The sequence below is a fragment of the Paroedura picta genome, chromosome 11 (genome assembly GCF_049243985.1).
Source record: "Paroedura picta isolate Pp20150507F chromosome 11, Ppicta_v3.0, whole genome shotgun sequence".
Lineage (NCBI taxonomy): Eukaryota > Metazoa > Chordata > Lepidosauria > Squamata > Gekkonidae > Paroedura > Paroedura picta.
This window is the reverse complement of record NC_135379.1, coordinates 15,226,585-15,243,411: the sequence shown is the minus strand read 5'-3', so window position 1 is coordinate 15,243,411 and position 16,827 is coordinate 15,226,585. Positions and strand designations below refer to the sequence as shown.

Below are 16,827 nucleotides of genomic sequence, written 5' to 3'. Positions count from 1 at the left end.
TCACACAAGGATTAAGGCTCTTCCCTGCCTTTCCCTCCACTTAAATTGTCCCTTCCAACTCTGGGAAAGTTGATTCCTGGCATCATGGGACATGTGTGGAGGAATAGCTGTAATGGGTCAGTGGAGGGGAAAGGGAATTAAACCATTGACAGAAGAGTCTTCCCTAAAACTATTTTTCTCTGAGAGGTAACTTTAAAAAGCCTGAGTCCTCTCAGGGAACAATAAGGGACTATTGTGACCTGACAACTGTGAGGGCCAGGAAGAACAGCCCCATTCAGAAGAAGAAGAGTTGGTTCTTATATGCCACTTTTCTCTACCCAAAGGAGTCTCAAAGTGGCTTACATTTGCCTTCTCTTTCCTCTTCCCACAACAGGCACCCTGTGAGGGAGGGGAGGCTGACAGAGCCCTGATATTACTGAAGAAGAAGTAGTTCTTATATGCCACTTTTCTCTACCCAAAGGAGTCTCAATGTGTATGGAGTGGACTTAGGGGAATTTTGTCAGAAGTATGAAAGGGCCACCCTCAGTTGGTAGAACTCTGCTGTGAACAGGGAGCTCCTTGAGTTCTTCATGGTGGTAACCTTGAAGTTCATGATAGAAACAAGATACTGTATTCTTCCAGGAATATATTTAGGATAATTTCTGATTAAGCAGAGTATGATGTTATTCAGAACAAACTAACACGAACACGGTAGCCCTGGTTGATAGTTTATAATAAACCTATCCTCCATGAGCTTGATAAATTATGGTTCATCCTCTGCTCACACTACTGCTTTGCAAGGAGACTGAACTGGAAAAGGTGACATTGGAACCACCATCTTGCAGAGCCAGTTTCCATGGCCCAGCATCCTCAGGCTTGCAGAAAACGAGTGGAAGGTATTATTCACTTGATGTAATTGCCAAGAAGGATTAATGGTTATAGACATTGTGATAATCACCTTATATTGATATCGTGTCTCACACCCAGTGGGAATCTCAAATCCCTTTACAGACATTATAGAAAACTGGAATCGTTAACTGCCTCTGTCTTGTGAATGCCTTAGGGCTTTTGGTGCTTTAACCTCTGATAATGATCGCTCCAGGTAGAAGATTCCTAAAATGCATCAACTCATTATAAATGGGAATCTCCCGTGCAATAATCCCAGCCAAGCTCAGCATTTTGCTTGCTCCAAGGGACCCTGGGGAGCATTCCAAAGTGCAGATGCTCCAGTTGTGAACTTCACTGAGCGTTGTCTTAACACAAAGAGAGATTATTTATTGCCTTAGACGACTGCGAAAGAATTTCCCTGGAGGGCAAACCCTGCATGCTCTCAGAATTTCTCTTTCTTTCTCTCTCTGTTTTGCGCAGTCCTATTTCTAAATAAAATATAGACAACTATTTGGAAGAAGCTGGTTTCCTCTGTTAAAGAGCACATGTATTTTTCAGTGGACAAGTAAAGCAAATTTTTGGGTCTGGTATATTTGCAAGGTCTCAACCTAGATATGGGCCTAAGGCCCCAAGACCCCTAAGATCAGGGGTAGTCAAACTGCGGCCCTCCAGATGTCCATGGACTACAATTCCCAGAAGCCCCTGCCAGCATTCGCTGGCAGGGGCTTCTGGGAATTGTGGTCCATGGACATCTGGAGGGCCGCAGTTTGACTACCCCTGCCTAAGATAATCATTGGGAGACCAAGCAGTAATGCTCTTGATTCCTTTGGGTATCTCTGCATTGCCCTATGCAAAAGGCTGGCAAGGAAGTCCCTACCAGGAAACATCCATGATAACGATATTCATACATCCCACACACTGTAACTGTGGGACATCCGGAGTGGGGCTGTCCAAACTTGCTCCACCAGACCATGCAGAAGACACTTCCTGGATATCCTGAGGAAACCATTTGTCTTGATGAGTGCTGACAAGTTGGTTGTTTTATATTGCTGAAGAAACCAAGAGATATGCGTTCGGAGATGGACGAAGGGTGAGGGGAACCTTTAAGAGTTATGTACTGAGTAGTTAATTCCTGTTAAGTTTAGAATTTTCCCTTGAGGCAGTCAGAACAAATGGAGACAAGAAGCCTACTATAATTCAGTTCCATTGTGATGACACAAAAGACGCCTGGAAGTCAGGGTCAAGGCCGTATGGTTGCAGGAATGCTTGCCATTTCTGTATTACGACCCCAGCGGGAAATGGAATCTGTTCTCTCCCTCTTTCTCGTGGGGGTTTCTGCACAATTAGTGCACCGTGTAATCAATTATGTGTTTGGTTCCCATTGTGTAGGGCATCTTTCCGCAAGAAGACACTTTTCTTATGGGGGCATAGTGTTTGCAAAGCAAGCAGTACAATGTTTGTTACGTGGAAAAACCCAACATTTCTTTGAAATACCACATTTGCTGTCGCTCTAATCTATGTGTTGTGAGCATAAAAAGCGCAGATTGATGACTTAGTGATGCGATTAGCAATTGGTCTTCCATTGTCATCTAAAACATGGAGGTCTGTTTTTATTTTTTTCCTTTTGGAGAGGGAAGATTTCCATATCTCCAGGCTAGGTTATTGCACATGGGGTTGTGCAACCGGATTGGTTTGTAAAGCTTTACTGTGGCTATGTTGAACATTCTCTCCTTTTGAGTCCAATGGCACCTTTAATATCAACAAAGATTTATTCGTGCCTGTACACAAAAGCTCACGCCTTGAATAAATCTTGGCTAGTCTTAAAGACTCAAATTTTGTTGTACTACTTCAGACCAACATGGCTATCCATTTTGTTATTCACGTCATTGGTTATGGTGGGTTAAAGCAAGCAATCTCCAACATGATTGTTGTGGGCACAGTGGCACCTGCCAATATATTTCCTGGTACCCACTTTGTTCTTCCCCAAAGCATCGATCCTAACAGCTGGCTTTCCTCTATCTCTCTGGAACAGAAGGGGCTCCAGAAGCCCCTGAAAGGAATCACTTCTAGATCTGCAGGCATTTGGAGGAGCTTAACTTGGAGCCTCTTGTAGCGCAGAGTGGTAAGGCAGCCATCTGAAAGCTTTGCCCATGAGGCTGGGAGTTCAATCCCAGCAGCCGGCTCAAGGTTGACTCAGCCTTCCATCCTTCCGAGGTCGGTAAAATGAGTACCCAGCTTGCTGGGGAGTAAACGGTAATGACTGGGGAAGGCACTGGCAAACCACCCCGTATTGAGTCTGCCAAGAAAACGCTAGAGGACGTCACCCCAAGGGTCAGACATGACCCGGTGCTTGCACAGGGGATACCTTTACCTTTACCTTTAACTTGGAATAGCCCAAGATTCTGTGATTGCGGCAGTGATTCTGTGGTCGGCTGCACCCCACGGATGGCAGCCATTTTGGGGTGATGCCCACTGCCAGTTTTCAGTATGCAAACCTAGCCTTAGGGTCAACAAGACCGAGGACCCGTGAGCTAAAGGGCAACAATCAAAAGGTCTCTAAGCCTCGACTTAGCCCCTGTGTCCATGAGTGAGCCATCTCTATGGATTCACAGCCAGCCGCAGAGCTGGAATTGAGCTGTATGAGTTTGTTTGTCGTTGTTTCTCTAAATTATATTTGTTCTAATCTTTGCAAGCTATTTCAGTCCCTGGTGTGGAAAAAAGGAGACTGTAGATATCTAAATAATAAATAAACATTCAGTGTACAGATACACTGATTAAATAAATAAATAAATAAATAAATAAATAAATAAATAACACCAGACTTTGGCAGTGTGATGTTCAATGCCCCTTTGTTTCTGCCTGGTTCCTCTTGGATTGGATGATTTTTGGCATTTAATCCAATTAGCATGGCGATTCATGCTACTTTCTGTCTGTGTCCATCATATCATTGGTAAAATCACACACCTGCTATGTAATGGAACGTACTGAATATGATGCCCATTCAAGGATGGCTCTGAGGCAGGATGTCTTTGGCTTTCCGTCTTTGAAATGGCTCCAGTACTCATAGCCTTTTTCTTTTTTTTTTTAACTCAGCTACTCTGCCTTCTGGTTGTAAAGGTGTGGCCTAGGGATGCCAGTCCCCAGGTGGGATCTGGGGATCCCTTAAAATTACAGGTCATCTCCAGGCTAAAGAGATCAGTTCCCCTATGGAAAACGGCTGCTTTGGAGGGTGGACTCCATAGCATCATAACTCCACTGAGGTTCCTCCACACCCCAATTCCTCCCACCCCAGGCTCCATCCCCAAAGTCCCCAGGAAGTTCCCAACCTGGAGTTGGCAACCCTTGTATGGCTGCCTGAGGATCAGGACAGAGAGAGTGAAGATGAATAAGAACACCAATGGGCTTATGAGCAGAGAAATTTCCTGAAAACAGATGTCATGAAATACTCCCAATGAAAGCAGATAATGCAACTCTAATCTTGAAAAGTTTACCTCACAGTATTTAATTATTTGGCAACAGTTTGGAGTGAAGGGTTTCAGAAGCGTGGCCCAGGCATTAACAAGTGAATCCATCTGAGAACTGAAAATATTTCCACCCTGAGAAATAAAGAGAGACAAAGAGAGATAAAAGTACAGAAAACAAAGAGCTGAAAAATAGGCCTCTCTGCGAGTAGTATTTTTAAGCACAACAAGTTGTAAATTCCTTTGTACCCCATATTTAAAGCGACACGAGTTACGATGCTCTGGCACAGGGCCTGGAAGTTTTATAAATCGAAAACCATTTTATGGGCTGTGTTCTTTTGAGTTATAAAGCCTTCCCTTGGTGGCTGAGCCGTGAGGTCATCAGCCCCTCCAAATCCAAGTCTTGCCCAAGATCCCAGTACAACTGTGCACTGTCGAAATGAGATTCTGTTAATTGGTATTTTGCATAATTTAGCTGGTGTCTGAATCTGGATTTTGCTATTTTTCAAAATAATCCCATACTCTCTGGGCAGTTCTGCAGTTCTTGTGTTAAGTGTAGCAGCTGCAGAACTTAGCAACAGAGTAGTTTTGTTGCCAGCAAGGGAACAAGCCTGCTTTTGGAGCAATCTTAAGACTGGGGTTGGCCCAGGGTTACCTATGGCAGTCGTTTGTCAGACATGATAGAACAGTCTAGATGTGGGTCTGGAATCCTCACCAACAGAATGTTATAGGAATTGCTCAGTAATGTGGTCAAAGTATTGCATTTGGAGAAGAGAGAGCCACTGTGACTGGGAACTTTGCTGCCCCGAATCCCGTGTGGGGGCACAAATCTGAGGCAGATGAGGTGCACTAGGCCTAATCCTTCCCTTTTCTGCGGAGCCAGGAAGAGGCAGGGCAACCTGCCCCAGCTCAAACTCTAGCCTGCAGCACAGCATGAAGCTTCTGGTGCAGAAACAGTCTGTGTGAGACAGGTAGGGAATCCCTGCTTTGGTATTGTCCCCACCCCTCGCTTGGGGGGGTTTCAGAAAGAAGAGGGAAATACCGCCCACCGCCCCCCAAAAACCCAGCTGCTTACATGGCGATCCTCATCTCTTGGACCTTCCCCCTCCACAGTCACTGGGACCGGAAAGAATGTCCCAATATGCTGTACCCAGAACTGATGTCGGGGGATGACACTCTGGGTTTGGGGCAAAACTCTATGGTTAGAGGTTGATTTTTTTATCGTAGAGTATTCCCAAAAGGCAAGTGTCTCCCCCAATGTCACTGACATCACCTCTGGATAACAGCAGCATGCCGGACATTCTTCTGGGTTCAGGTAAGTGAGGGGGAGCTTCCAGAGAGCACCCCCTCCCCTGCCAGCAGCACAGTGGTTCTTGGCAACCCTAGAAACAGGATACTAGCAATCCTTCTCCAGCAGGGATCTCCTTAAGTTCTTAGGAAAGCCGTGATTTTGTCCTGCAAAATCAGGCATTTTCCTGCCATCATCTAAAAAAGGGGAGGGTGGAATCACTAATGGTTTGGAAGCAGCTAAGAGTAGCAACGCATTCCTTCCTGACTCCAATATAGACTTAACAAGTATATACTAGTGCCTGCTGAACAAAGCCATTTTTAAACATGTGTCACTGATGGGACTGATGGGTGGATGACAGGTACTTATTGAAAGAAGAAAGGAATGCAATGAACAACCTTTTTAATAATAAGGTAGATATACAAACCTTGTCATTTGGATGGTTTGGTACAAAATAACTGGGCTCCTCTCACCCAAGGGCTAAATAAGAAGCATTTGCTATCCTGTCATCTTTGATTCTGAAACCGTGTCGGAGGAAGCTCAGACTTCTGGTTGATATAGAAGAAGAAGAAAAAATGACACATTTTTATTTAACTTGCTCTCCTCTTCCTGGCAAAGGGCTCAGACATGTTAGCCTTTGTGTTTGGTTAGCTTCTTTAACGCCATATTACAAACCAACCCAGCAGATGCAGGTGTCATTTTTTCCCTAGGAAAAGGGGCTGGAGCACTTTCATGCTTGCAACTTCAACTGGCTTTCTTTTTTTGTATGTGTAAATCACTTTGTAACTCAACTGTAAGTTCATATTGGCCAGGAAGGGCATTTGGTTGCTCTTCCGTGTGCAATCTTGCACTAATGACTTTCACAGATGGTACAAATCACATGAAAGAGAATCAGAACACTTTTGGGGGAGCGGGCCCTCTAACACTACAGTCCCATGCAGAGTTATAGCTTTCTAAGCCCATTGAACTTAATGGGCTTAGAAAGCAGTAACTGTCTGAGATCTCACTGTAGTGGCTTAGCCCAAGCAAGCTGTCTCACAAATCTATGGCATTTAAGTCTTCTTTTCCCTCAACTGAATAGGTTTATTTTAAAGCATTTTTAAATATTTTAAAAGGAAAGATTAACACATTGTCACAGCCAATTTATGGCAACTGTGTAGGGTTTTCAAGGCAACAAACCCACAGTTGTGGTTTGCCATTGTCTGCTTCTGTGTAGCAGCCCTTAATTTTGATGGTACTAACCATGGCCAATCCTGCTATGCTTCTGGGATCCGATGAGATCGAGCTAACCTGGACTATCCAAGTGAGGGACATACATCTTTCATCAATGATCAAAGAGTACTTCATATATTTTTAGGTATTTTTATAGTATAGTTGAAAACACAGTTGTGTTTACAAATGCGTATTATCCAGTTAAACTCATCAAAGAGCCAGGATTAGTTGCACACATAGCAGGGTTTGGCTTCCATAAAATGGCCATCGAAAAGCGTTTTGCTGTTAACTGGTTTCATTTTATACAATGAACTCAAGTGTACACGTTCATTATTCGGAGAACAGGAATTGTGCTGAAGTCTTTGAAGACCAGAGTAACGCTGTCGTGTTTACAATGGACACAGTCCACACTCTGCTTGGTATTTTAGATGGTTTAGTAATTTGCAGCCCTGAGAAATGGTCCTACTTTGTAAAAGCTCTTGCAGTTACTGTAGCGTACATAAAAGTCTCCTCCTGCAGGCCAACATTTACGGCTGAATATTCCCCATAGTATGGAAAATAACATGCTAACAATGATCCACATGGTGAGTAGCTTTCTACTGTCATATTCACCATGTAGAACCACCTGCTAGACCAGGGGTGGCTGAACTGCAGCTCTCCAGATGTCCATGGACTACAGTTGCCATGAGCCCTTGGTAGGGGCTCCTGGGAATTGTAGTCCATGGACATCTGGAGGGCCACAGTTTGACTACCCCTGTACTAGACTGAAACAGGCCTTGGAATTGTGAGGTGAATGACATAATCTCTCCCAAGTTTGTATTCCAGGTATTAATAAATCTTCAATAGAAGCCTCACCAATCTGAATGGCTATCAAAATCGTATTCCATGAGTGCAAGCTTTTAAGGACTACAGCCCATACGGTCTAATGATTTACAAGTTGGGCTACATTTTCAGTTGAAACATCACACCTGGTTAGCCGATCTTAAGCTTGAAATCTGAACACCTGTTCTGTACAAGAAGGAGAAGGAGAAGGAGAAGGAGAAGGAGAAGGAGAAGGAGAAGGAGAAGGAGAAGGAGAAGGAGAAGGAGAAGGAGAAGGAGAAGGAGAAGGAGAAGAAGAGTTGGTTCTTATATGCTGCTTTTCCCTACCCGAAGGAGGCTCAAAGTGGCTTACAGTCGCCTTCCCATTCCTCTCCCCACAACAGACACCCTGTGAGGTGGGTGAGGCTGAGAGAGCCCTGATATCCCTGCGTGGTCAGAACAGCTTTATCAGTGCTGTGGGGAGCCCAAGGTCACCCAGCTGGCTGCATGTGGGGGAGTGCAGAATCGAACCCAGCATGCCAGATTAGAAATCCACACTCCTAACCACTGCACCAAACTGGCTCTCCTTTGCACTGTGTGGATTTGTCCCCTTTGATTCTATCATGTTTGTTGGGGGGGAAAGTGGAATCTGCCAAGGTATTGTTAGCCAAAATGAACAGAAATAAGGCAACTGAGTAAAACGGCTTTGCTGCTCTGGGTAAGATTGCTAGGCTATGATTGCCCAACGAACACCATTATTTCAAAGAACAGCTGTTGCTCCAAGCTGGAGCCTCTTGGTTCATCAGTGTCTTAATGCTCCTGGGTGTTCTGAAACGTGGTTGAAATGATCATAGCATAGGATTGCTCTTCCACATTATTCCTATATCACCCATTTTTAAAAGCAGAAATTTAGCATTGGTATAATGCATTGGATAGAGCAGGGGGGGTCTACAACATGATGTGCATAGGCATGATGGTGTCCACTGTCACCTTTGCTAGTGCCCATCAATTGTGGTTTTAGAAAGCGGGCAGATCTGGGTTGAGCTTCTGCTGAACAAGGCTTCTAATTGGCCATTGAAGATTACATTGGTAGCCCATCTCACTGCAGGGTTGTTTGCCTCCATCTCTTGTTCCCATTTCACAAAACTTACTCCTCTTGTCCCTTAAATTTGGTTTCTTCTCTTTCTGTGTGTATGTCGGTATGTGTAGCAATTCTGCAGTTGGGCCCATCACCTTGGGTCAGAATTCCAAAAACGGTCACAAAGTTTGGGGCAGCTCTGTTAAGAGTGTAAGATTTGGAAAAGTCAGGTCCACTCTGCCATTAAATTCCTTGTGTGATGGTAAGTTAGACACACTCTCAGCCTAATCTACCTTGCAACGGTGTTATGAGGATAAAATGGAGGAAAGGGAGGCTGATATCTATCGCCCTGAACTCCTTGAAGGAACAGCAGAATAAAAATCTACTAAAACAGAGTTGTGTTCGGAAGCTCTTTCATTAGGTTTAATTGGACGCTCCAACTTTAGACTCGAAAGAAATGCCCTTTTAACAAACAGGGGAGGTCACAATGAGGTCTACGATAGGGGGGAAAAACTTCTAGAAGTTTTGTAGCCATTAGATGTAACTAGAGGATGTGAAAAGATTAAGACTTTGCTGTTTGACCAGATGTGAACGTCTCACTAGATGCTGCTGTCCTTTCCTTTGTTTAATGTGGCTTACAGGACAGCCATTCCTTTTGATTAGCCACGTCTGTTTAAGTAAAGCTCACAGGAAAACAACAGACCCAAATAAAGGGGATTCTGATGCATTTGGAATGGATCTTCCTTCTTTCTTTCTCCTGCTCCTCGTTTTCAAATCACTACTAAATAATTTATTTTAAAACACCTATACGCATATGATCTTGGTCCCTTTATGGCTTATCTCTTTGTATTTCTGATTTCCAATAAGTCCTAATCGGCTTACAAGGAATCATTTTTCAAGGCAATGAAGTCGTTTTCCCAGCACCGTTGGGAAGGATAATGATTTCAGGTAGAGAACCAACAACAGGAACAGATGGGACTTGAGCTAAAGCGACGGAACTTGTGTTTGTGCAACTCTCTCTTTTAAAAATAATGGCATAAAAAAGAGAAAGAAATGCCAAAATTAACAGGCATCCTTTGGGGACAGCAAGAGAAACTTCAGACATCTGCAAACAGCGTCACCCAAGACCCATAAATCCATATTTAGGTGGCCCAAAACAGGCATGTCCCTGCCCCCCTGTTGCTTTTTGCTGCCAGTATTTGGCTGTAAGAGTTAACAAGTCAGGACTGGAGCATGTGTGTAGTTTTGTGAGAAGTGGGGAAGGGGGAAAGTTTGTTGGAAGTACGTAGCCTGATGAGCCTGAATTTAAATATCTCATGTGTTTCCATTAGCTTGATTGTGTTTAGTTATTGGTCCAGCGAGAGTCAGCTGTTGTCTTTAGGCATACTTGCAAAAAGAGTCTTCATTACTTTCCTCCAGTGGGTTCCTAACTCTCTGGCGACTTGCCTGGGTTTGCCACTTGCTATTCCTCTAGGCTCCCACTGTCTATTGCACAATGAGAGGCCCTCTTTTCCATGGCTACAACATTTGTGTGCTATTAATACATACCAGTTCCATTAGCCTTTGGCCCATGCTCAGCAGAATTGTCACTCCTCTCGTTCTTCCGCCCAGAACAGCGTTATCAGGAAATATCGCGTTCCCACAAAAATCTTCATCTGCAGGAAATCTGCATTTGATCCCAAGTTTCCTCCCTAAGCTCTTTAAAAGCCAACGTCCTTCCTACTTAAACGCCGGTATCTGTATATTCAGATCCAGGCGTTGTTTCCATTACGGTCTCCTTCCGCGATTGATTCTTGGAAAGGGAGGCTGGACCTGGATTTTCTGCCTGACACATCTTAGAATTACTTGCCTGCTATCATTCCGCTGTTAGATGATTGATCAACTGAGGCTTTAGCTGATTATACTGTCAGGGTTATGAGTTAAAAGGAGAAATGTTTCTTGAAGGAGGTTGTTTTGATTATGGCATGCTGGGGTCATATGTATCATAGGACTGCCAGCTTCCTGGTGGTGTTTGGAGCTCTAGAGCAGGGGTAGTCAAACTGCGGCCCTCCAGATGTCCATGGACTACAATTCCCAGAAACCCCTGCCAGCATTCGCTGGCAGGGGCTCCTGGGAATTGTAGTCCATGGACATCTGGAGGGCCGCAGTTTGACTACCCCTGCTCTAGAGAGATCAGTTCCCCTGGAGGAAATGGCAGATTTGGAAGGCGAACTTTATGGTATCACATCCTTGCTGAGTCTGTCCCCCCTGCGAAAATTTTTTAAAAAACCCTGCCTACCAAAGGCTCTGTCCCAAATCTCCAGGAATTTTCTAACCCAGAGTTGGCAACCATGCTCACTTCTCAAAGATGCATCAATTTGAGGTTTAGGATATATGCATATGTGGCTAAATTTAGTTTGTTTGTCAGCAGGGCATATTGATCTCCTTCCAGCACATTAAATAACTATGGCTGTTTTCTTTAACAATAACATAACAATGTTTTCTTCTCATGCTCTTACCAGTTTTGGCGAAGGACTCAATGAAATGCCAAGTATGACACAAAAACCTCAATTCTGTTTAGGGAAGGTAGAACTTGGGAAGGGGAGGGAGCAAAAGAGGAATATGGTTCATAGAATTTATTTTATATTTGTGTTTATTTATTTATTATTGGAGGGTTTGTTTCCTGCTCTCGACAACCTGTCTCGTGGTGGGTTACACAATAAAACCCCCACATAAAACACAACTATAATACCCCATTAAAATTATGCTATCCCCATTAAAATTATGTACCCTGGCGGCAAAAAACAGCCTCGACAGGCTGCCTCTCGGTGTGCCAGAGATTAATTATGCATGCCGGCAGTCCACCAGCGGTGATGGTCTGGCCTGGTGGAACTCTCTTCCAGGGGGCCCATCTGATCTTCCGTGCCCTGGCCTCAGCTGTAGACCTGGTGGAAGAGCTCCATCTAGCAATCCCTGCGGAACGCGGAAAGCTCCCCGGGAGATCTTCCGGGAGCTCATTCCACCAAGGTTTGGCCAGGACTGGAAAAGTTTAGCAGCAAAATAAAACTAGAGTCCATTGGTCTCCTGGAGACTAGAGAGAGAAAATTCCAGAGTGAGCTTTCATGAGCCAGAGTTTACTTTATCAGGTGCACTGAAGGGTACATCCAATTGGTTGGTGCACTTATATTATAATCTGAAACCCAGCTGGCGGGACGAGAAAGCCGGCTTATAACGAGATCCCAATTCCACAATCACAGCATTCATTTTCTGCCATCCCACTGCTTCGTGTCATAATTTTCCATGCACGACCCTTTTCTTCTCCACGCCGCTATTGTTTTATCGGTGCGTATTTTCACTTGTATACTTCCGCTCCATCTTTTGTTCTGCTTGGTTTTACGTTAAACATTCTTTTTTCTCCCCCCCCCCTCCTCCTTTCTCTCTCTTTCTTCGATGCACAGGCTTTGCAGGGCATGTTGATCTCCTTCCATTCAGAACTTGACATTCAAAGGTACTTGATGAAAATTGAATCCTCTCAGAGAGTTAGTACTGTCCTTTTCTTTCTTCTGCACTCTGCCTGGGATTGAGCCTGCCGCTTTGGAATGGGGCCAGACGATCCTGCCACAATGAGGCAGGATTGTCTCTGTTTAAAACAAGGCCAGCATGTTTTTGTTGTTCTCGCAGACTTGAGCCGGGGAATGCATGGGGCACCTTTTGAAACCTGCGTTTGGAGTGCTGTGTTTTTAACAATGAGGCCTGGCATAGAGAGCGCAAACGGCATGAAACGGCTGCGGTGTTTTGTTCTGACCAGCACAATAATTTCTGTAACACCCGGGCTAGATCTGTTTCCTACACAATCGTTTTGGGGCACTCTTTGAAGTCACAGGCATCTGCCTGCATTGGACAGATAGCGCTCAGAAACGATACCTAAAGCCAGGGGTAGTCAAACTGCGAATGCTGGCAGGGGCTCATGGGAATTGTAGTCCATGGACATCTGGAGGGCCACAGTTTGACTACCCCTGATGATGAATTTAAACGTTACAAGTTTTACAGCTTGTTTCACACACGTCCCCTGGCCTGTGTTCCCAAGAGGCATTTCATTTGCTTGAAATCTTTATGTAACTAGCCCATTAAAAATCCCATGTGACAAGAAGAAATTAATTATTTAATGGGTAGCTTGGAATATTAGCGTCAACACGTAATACATTAACCTTTGTAAGCTCCGACTGCAAATGTAAGTGTTGTTTTTATTTCATATTCCCATTGGGTATTTGTGTTCATGTGAGAATGAAAGAAGGTAATCAGTTTTGGGGACCAAAGCGTGTCTCTGAAGGCCAAGATAATAATGGCTTGTGTCGTTTTTCCTGATTTTTTTTTATGATGCTATTAAGAGTACTTGCCTTTTAATCTTTCTCAGACTTGCTATTTTCATAATTCTGTTCCTCATTTAAAAAAAAACTGCTGTAATAGGTCAGATAAATTGAGACATCTCTAGGAAGTAGATGCCAACTCCACCGGAACAGTGAACAGCAGAAAACATAACCCCTTGGACTTGTATATAATTTGAGCAGCCCACTAATAACCTGACTGGCCCTTAATGGAGCCCTTCAGTTGGTCCATTTCCAGGGTCTGTATGCAGTCATTGATTGGGTAGTTTACGATGCCTCATTTGCATGCTGTTCAAGCAAGTGACTCTGCCCACGTGACTTGAACCCTCCCTGCTGCTAGACTCCCCCCCCCCACACACACACACACAAACACGCACACTGCAGGCCAAGTACGCTTGGCGATGCCTTGCCTGCTGCCCCATGAGCTGAGTGGGTGCAGCGGTTGGTGGCAGTGGAGCCTGTGGTTGCTTGCTCTTCTTTCGTGGGAGTGGGGCATGGAAGGGTAGGCCAGAGGGTGGAGGAGGGAAGGCTGGGCGAGTGTACATGGACCTGGATGGGCAAAGTGCCTCTGTTGTCCCAAGAGCTAAGAGAGCGTGGAGCCCAGCAATGACGGTAGCTATTTCTATTCTTCTCTCCATCCTTTATGGAAGTGGGGCAGAGGAAGGCTGGTTTTGAAAGAAGCCCCCCCCCCAGCCAACACTGCCATCGATCAAGCCATGCACCCCGGTGGCAGTGCTTGGGGTGCCACTCAGAACTGCTGCTTGCCATGGCATGCCTATTTTGGCACCCCAAGGCCCCTGCCCTCCGGCATCTGTTACTGAAGTCTGCTTAACAGGTGGTCTGACACTTCCTTTTGGCGGAGAAACAGATGACTGCAGTCTCCAATAGCACTTTTAACCTGTTGGGTCTGGCCTGGAAACTTTCCCCTATTTTTGAACACTGATTTGATAAGCTGTGCTCTATGGCAGGGGTAGTCAACCGGTGGTCCTCCAGATGTCCATGGACTACAATTCCCATGAGCCCCTGCCAGCAAACGCTCATGGGAATTGTAGCCCATGAACATCTGGAGGACCACAGGTTGACTACCCCTGCCCGAGAGTTTTGGGGGTATACCCTAAAATGGTGAGGTTTGGGAAGGGACTTCAGTGGGGTAGACTGCTATAGAGTCCCCCCTCTGCAATGCAGCTGTTTTCTGCAGGGGAATTCATCTCTGCAGTCCGGTGATGAGTTGTAATTCCAGATCTCCAGGCCCACCCACCACCCACCCAGCCGCAGAGGTTGGCTGTCCTCGTTTCAAACAGGGCTCTTACAGGCCTGGTGCAAAACATCCTGTCCCTTTAAGAGAGGATTAATGGTCAGGAATGAGCATCTGGAGGTCTCATGGCATGGAGGTAAATAACATCATCTGCTAACTAGCAACCAGTTCCAGCCTCTACTGAATTGTAGTCCATGGACATCTGGAGGACCACCGGTTGACTACCCCTGCTCTATGGGGTGCCACTCAGAAGCATTGGCTCAAAATGAGATAGCAAGAGAGCTTTTGCGGGCAAGGCACTGTGAGTTTGTGATGCCCTTCCCTGTTCATTTGTTTCGGGATTCTGTTCAAGGAGAATGAAGATCTTCATGATGGGGCATCCTCATATCTTCAGGTCTGTCCTCTCCTCATGCAGCAGAATCTGTTTTGCATCCTCTGGGCAAGGAAGTAAGACTTGTGGCTGTCCATGCTCAGGCTTTTTCTATGGCAGACCTGTGTTCTGAAGACCACATCAAGGGCCATAGAAAAGGTAGTGACCCACCTGTCTTTTAGGAACAAAGGTGTAAAGCAGAGCCTTTGAAGGGATATAATTGTGTCTGGGGAGTGATGGGACGAACTCTCCAACTGATGGTATTGCCTTAGCATCGTGCTGTTTCTGTGTGATACTTTGGGCCCTGATTTGGGAGAAAGATGAGTTAATTTTTCTTTTAAGTATCACAATTGTTAGACGCAAATTAAACCTTGAACCAGGCAGAAGATGGAAAGGTCCTGGGACTCTTTAAAGGAAAATTTATTTTTTCATTACTGCGCTCTGGGAGATAAAGCTGATGTTTTTTTCTATATATTAACCAATAATTGCCTCCAAAATCTGTCAGTAGCTGAATATGAAGTGCTAGTTACACCACACTTTGGCTATGAATTTGAACTGTTCAAGGCTAAAGACATTGACCGGCTACCCAAGAATTAGATTTATGAGACTTACATAAAAATCACACGCTTTCAACCCCTCACCTCCGGAGTATGAAATGAACTTTTGCTAGCAGCTGTGAAGGTGATCCCACCTTCTGCATAATAAGACAGCAGCAAGGGATTAAACATCCTGCCCTTATCATATTCCTCTCTTCACAGGGCTCTGGGTTAAAGAGCAGTGTGGTTCATCAGCATCAGACAGGAGTCGTTAAGGATGCCCGAAAGATGTTCAGGATTTGTTTTCAATGTAGCTCGTCCCCTAATAATACAAACTATGAAGTCACTGACCTAGCTAAAGTGAGCTGTGACTAAGCCGCATTAAAATCACCGAGATGTTAGTTGGGAGTAACGAAAGTCTCATGCATTTGTCTGGAATTTAATCAGGTCTCGCTGTAGCTGTAGCTGGACTGGGGCCGGTGTCTGAATACAAAGAGGGGTTTTGAGTTGAAACGGAAGAAGCCAGAAGTCAGTGACAGAAGTGTGCAGTATGTTGTTTTGCTGCTTAACAAGGGGGAACAGAATCGCACCAACACTGGCTCAGTGACTTATGACTTCTTGCCATGGTGACAGAATGTTCTGGTGTCCGGAAGATCATCTGACGAGATGACATCAGCACATAAAGTACTCTTTCCCTTTCTGATTGCTAAGGGATATGGAAAAGCTCCTTACTGTCTGAGGCAGGGGTAGTCAAACTGCGGCCCTTCATATGTCCATGGACTACAATTCCCATGAGCCCCTGCCAGCATTCGCTGGCAGGGGCTCATGGGAATTGTAGTCCATGGACAGCTGGAGGGCCGCAGTTTGACTACCCCTGGTCTGAGGAGAGAAAAATTTTAAGTAGACTAAATTCTGTTAGTATGGGAATATCAAAGCTAGATAAACAAACCTTGAAAAGCCATATGAAGGTGGCCAGGTACATTTGATTTTTCTTTGTACAAGCATTGATAAATTCTCATGTTTTGAACCGCCGTGAGACCTAATTGGCGGACGGCGGTCTAAAAATTAAGATTCTATTCTATATTCCATTCTACAGCTGAACCTGTGATTGAAATGGTGTATTTATCCAGTCGCTGGTCCCCAGCTTCATTTGTAGATTGTCAGCTCTATTTATTCATTATTTGATTTCTGTCCCGCCCTTCCTGACAAGTTGGCTTGGGGCGGTTCACAACAATGATTAAAACCATAACAATAAAACCCCATAAAACTCCCTTAACAATACAGTACAGATGGCAACCTCTTATTCAGTGCAACTAATCCCATCTCTCCCTTTACCTCCTGCCCCCGTTCAACCGGAGGGTCAGTTGTCTTCCATTGGGAGCAAGGCATCAATAAAGAGGGGGTGGACAGAGGTCCACGTGAACAGGCAGGATGTCTATTCATTCGCGGTCATGAAAACAGGATTTTTGAGGGAACGTATCTATGACTTGTACAAATCCAGTCTGTCCAATGGGTGGGCTTTGGTGGGTGCATCATTCTGAGTCAGTATTTCTGAGCCAGGTTTCTCCTCCGCTTGTTCTCAAAGGAACTAAGAA

At 44.9% G+C, this 16,827-nt stretch overlaps 1 protein-coding gene across 20 annotated transcripts in view; it reads left to right on the top strand.

Moving 5' to 3' along the window:
- The window catches only part of KIAA1217 (KIAA1217 ortholog), a 432,541-nt gene that overhangs the window by 307,626 nt on the left and 108,088 nt on the right, over positions 1-16,827 (top strand). For 10 of the 20 annotated variants that reach the window (XM_077303784.1, XM_077303787.1, XM_077303783.1 and 7 more), the window contains one exon: positions 12,145-12,225. The exons of 9 other annotated variants lie outside the window; for them this stretch is intronic. In XM_077303784.1, coding sequence (XP_077159899.1) covers positions 12,145-12,225 — 81 coding nt within the window. Of the gene's footprint in view, positions 1-12,144; positions 12,226-16,827 lie in introns of those variants that run through there. One more of the 20 variants, XM_077303797.1, reaches the window with a different exon arrangement.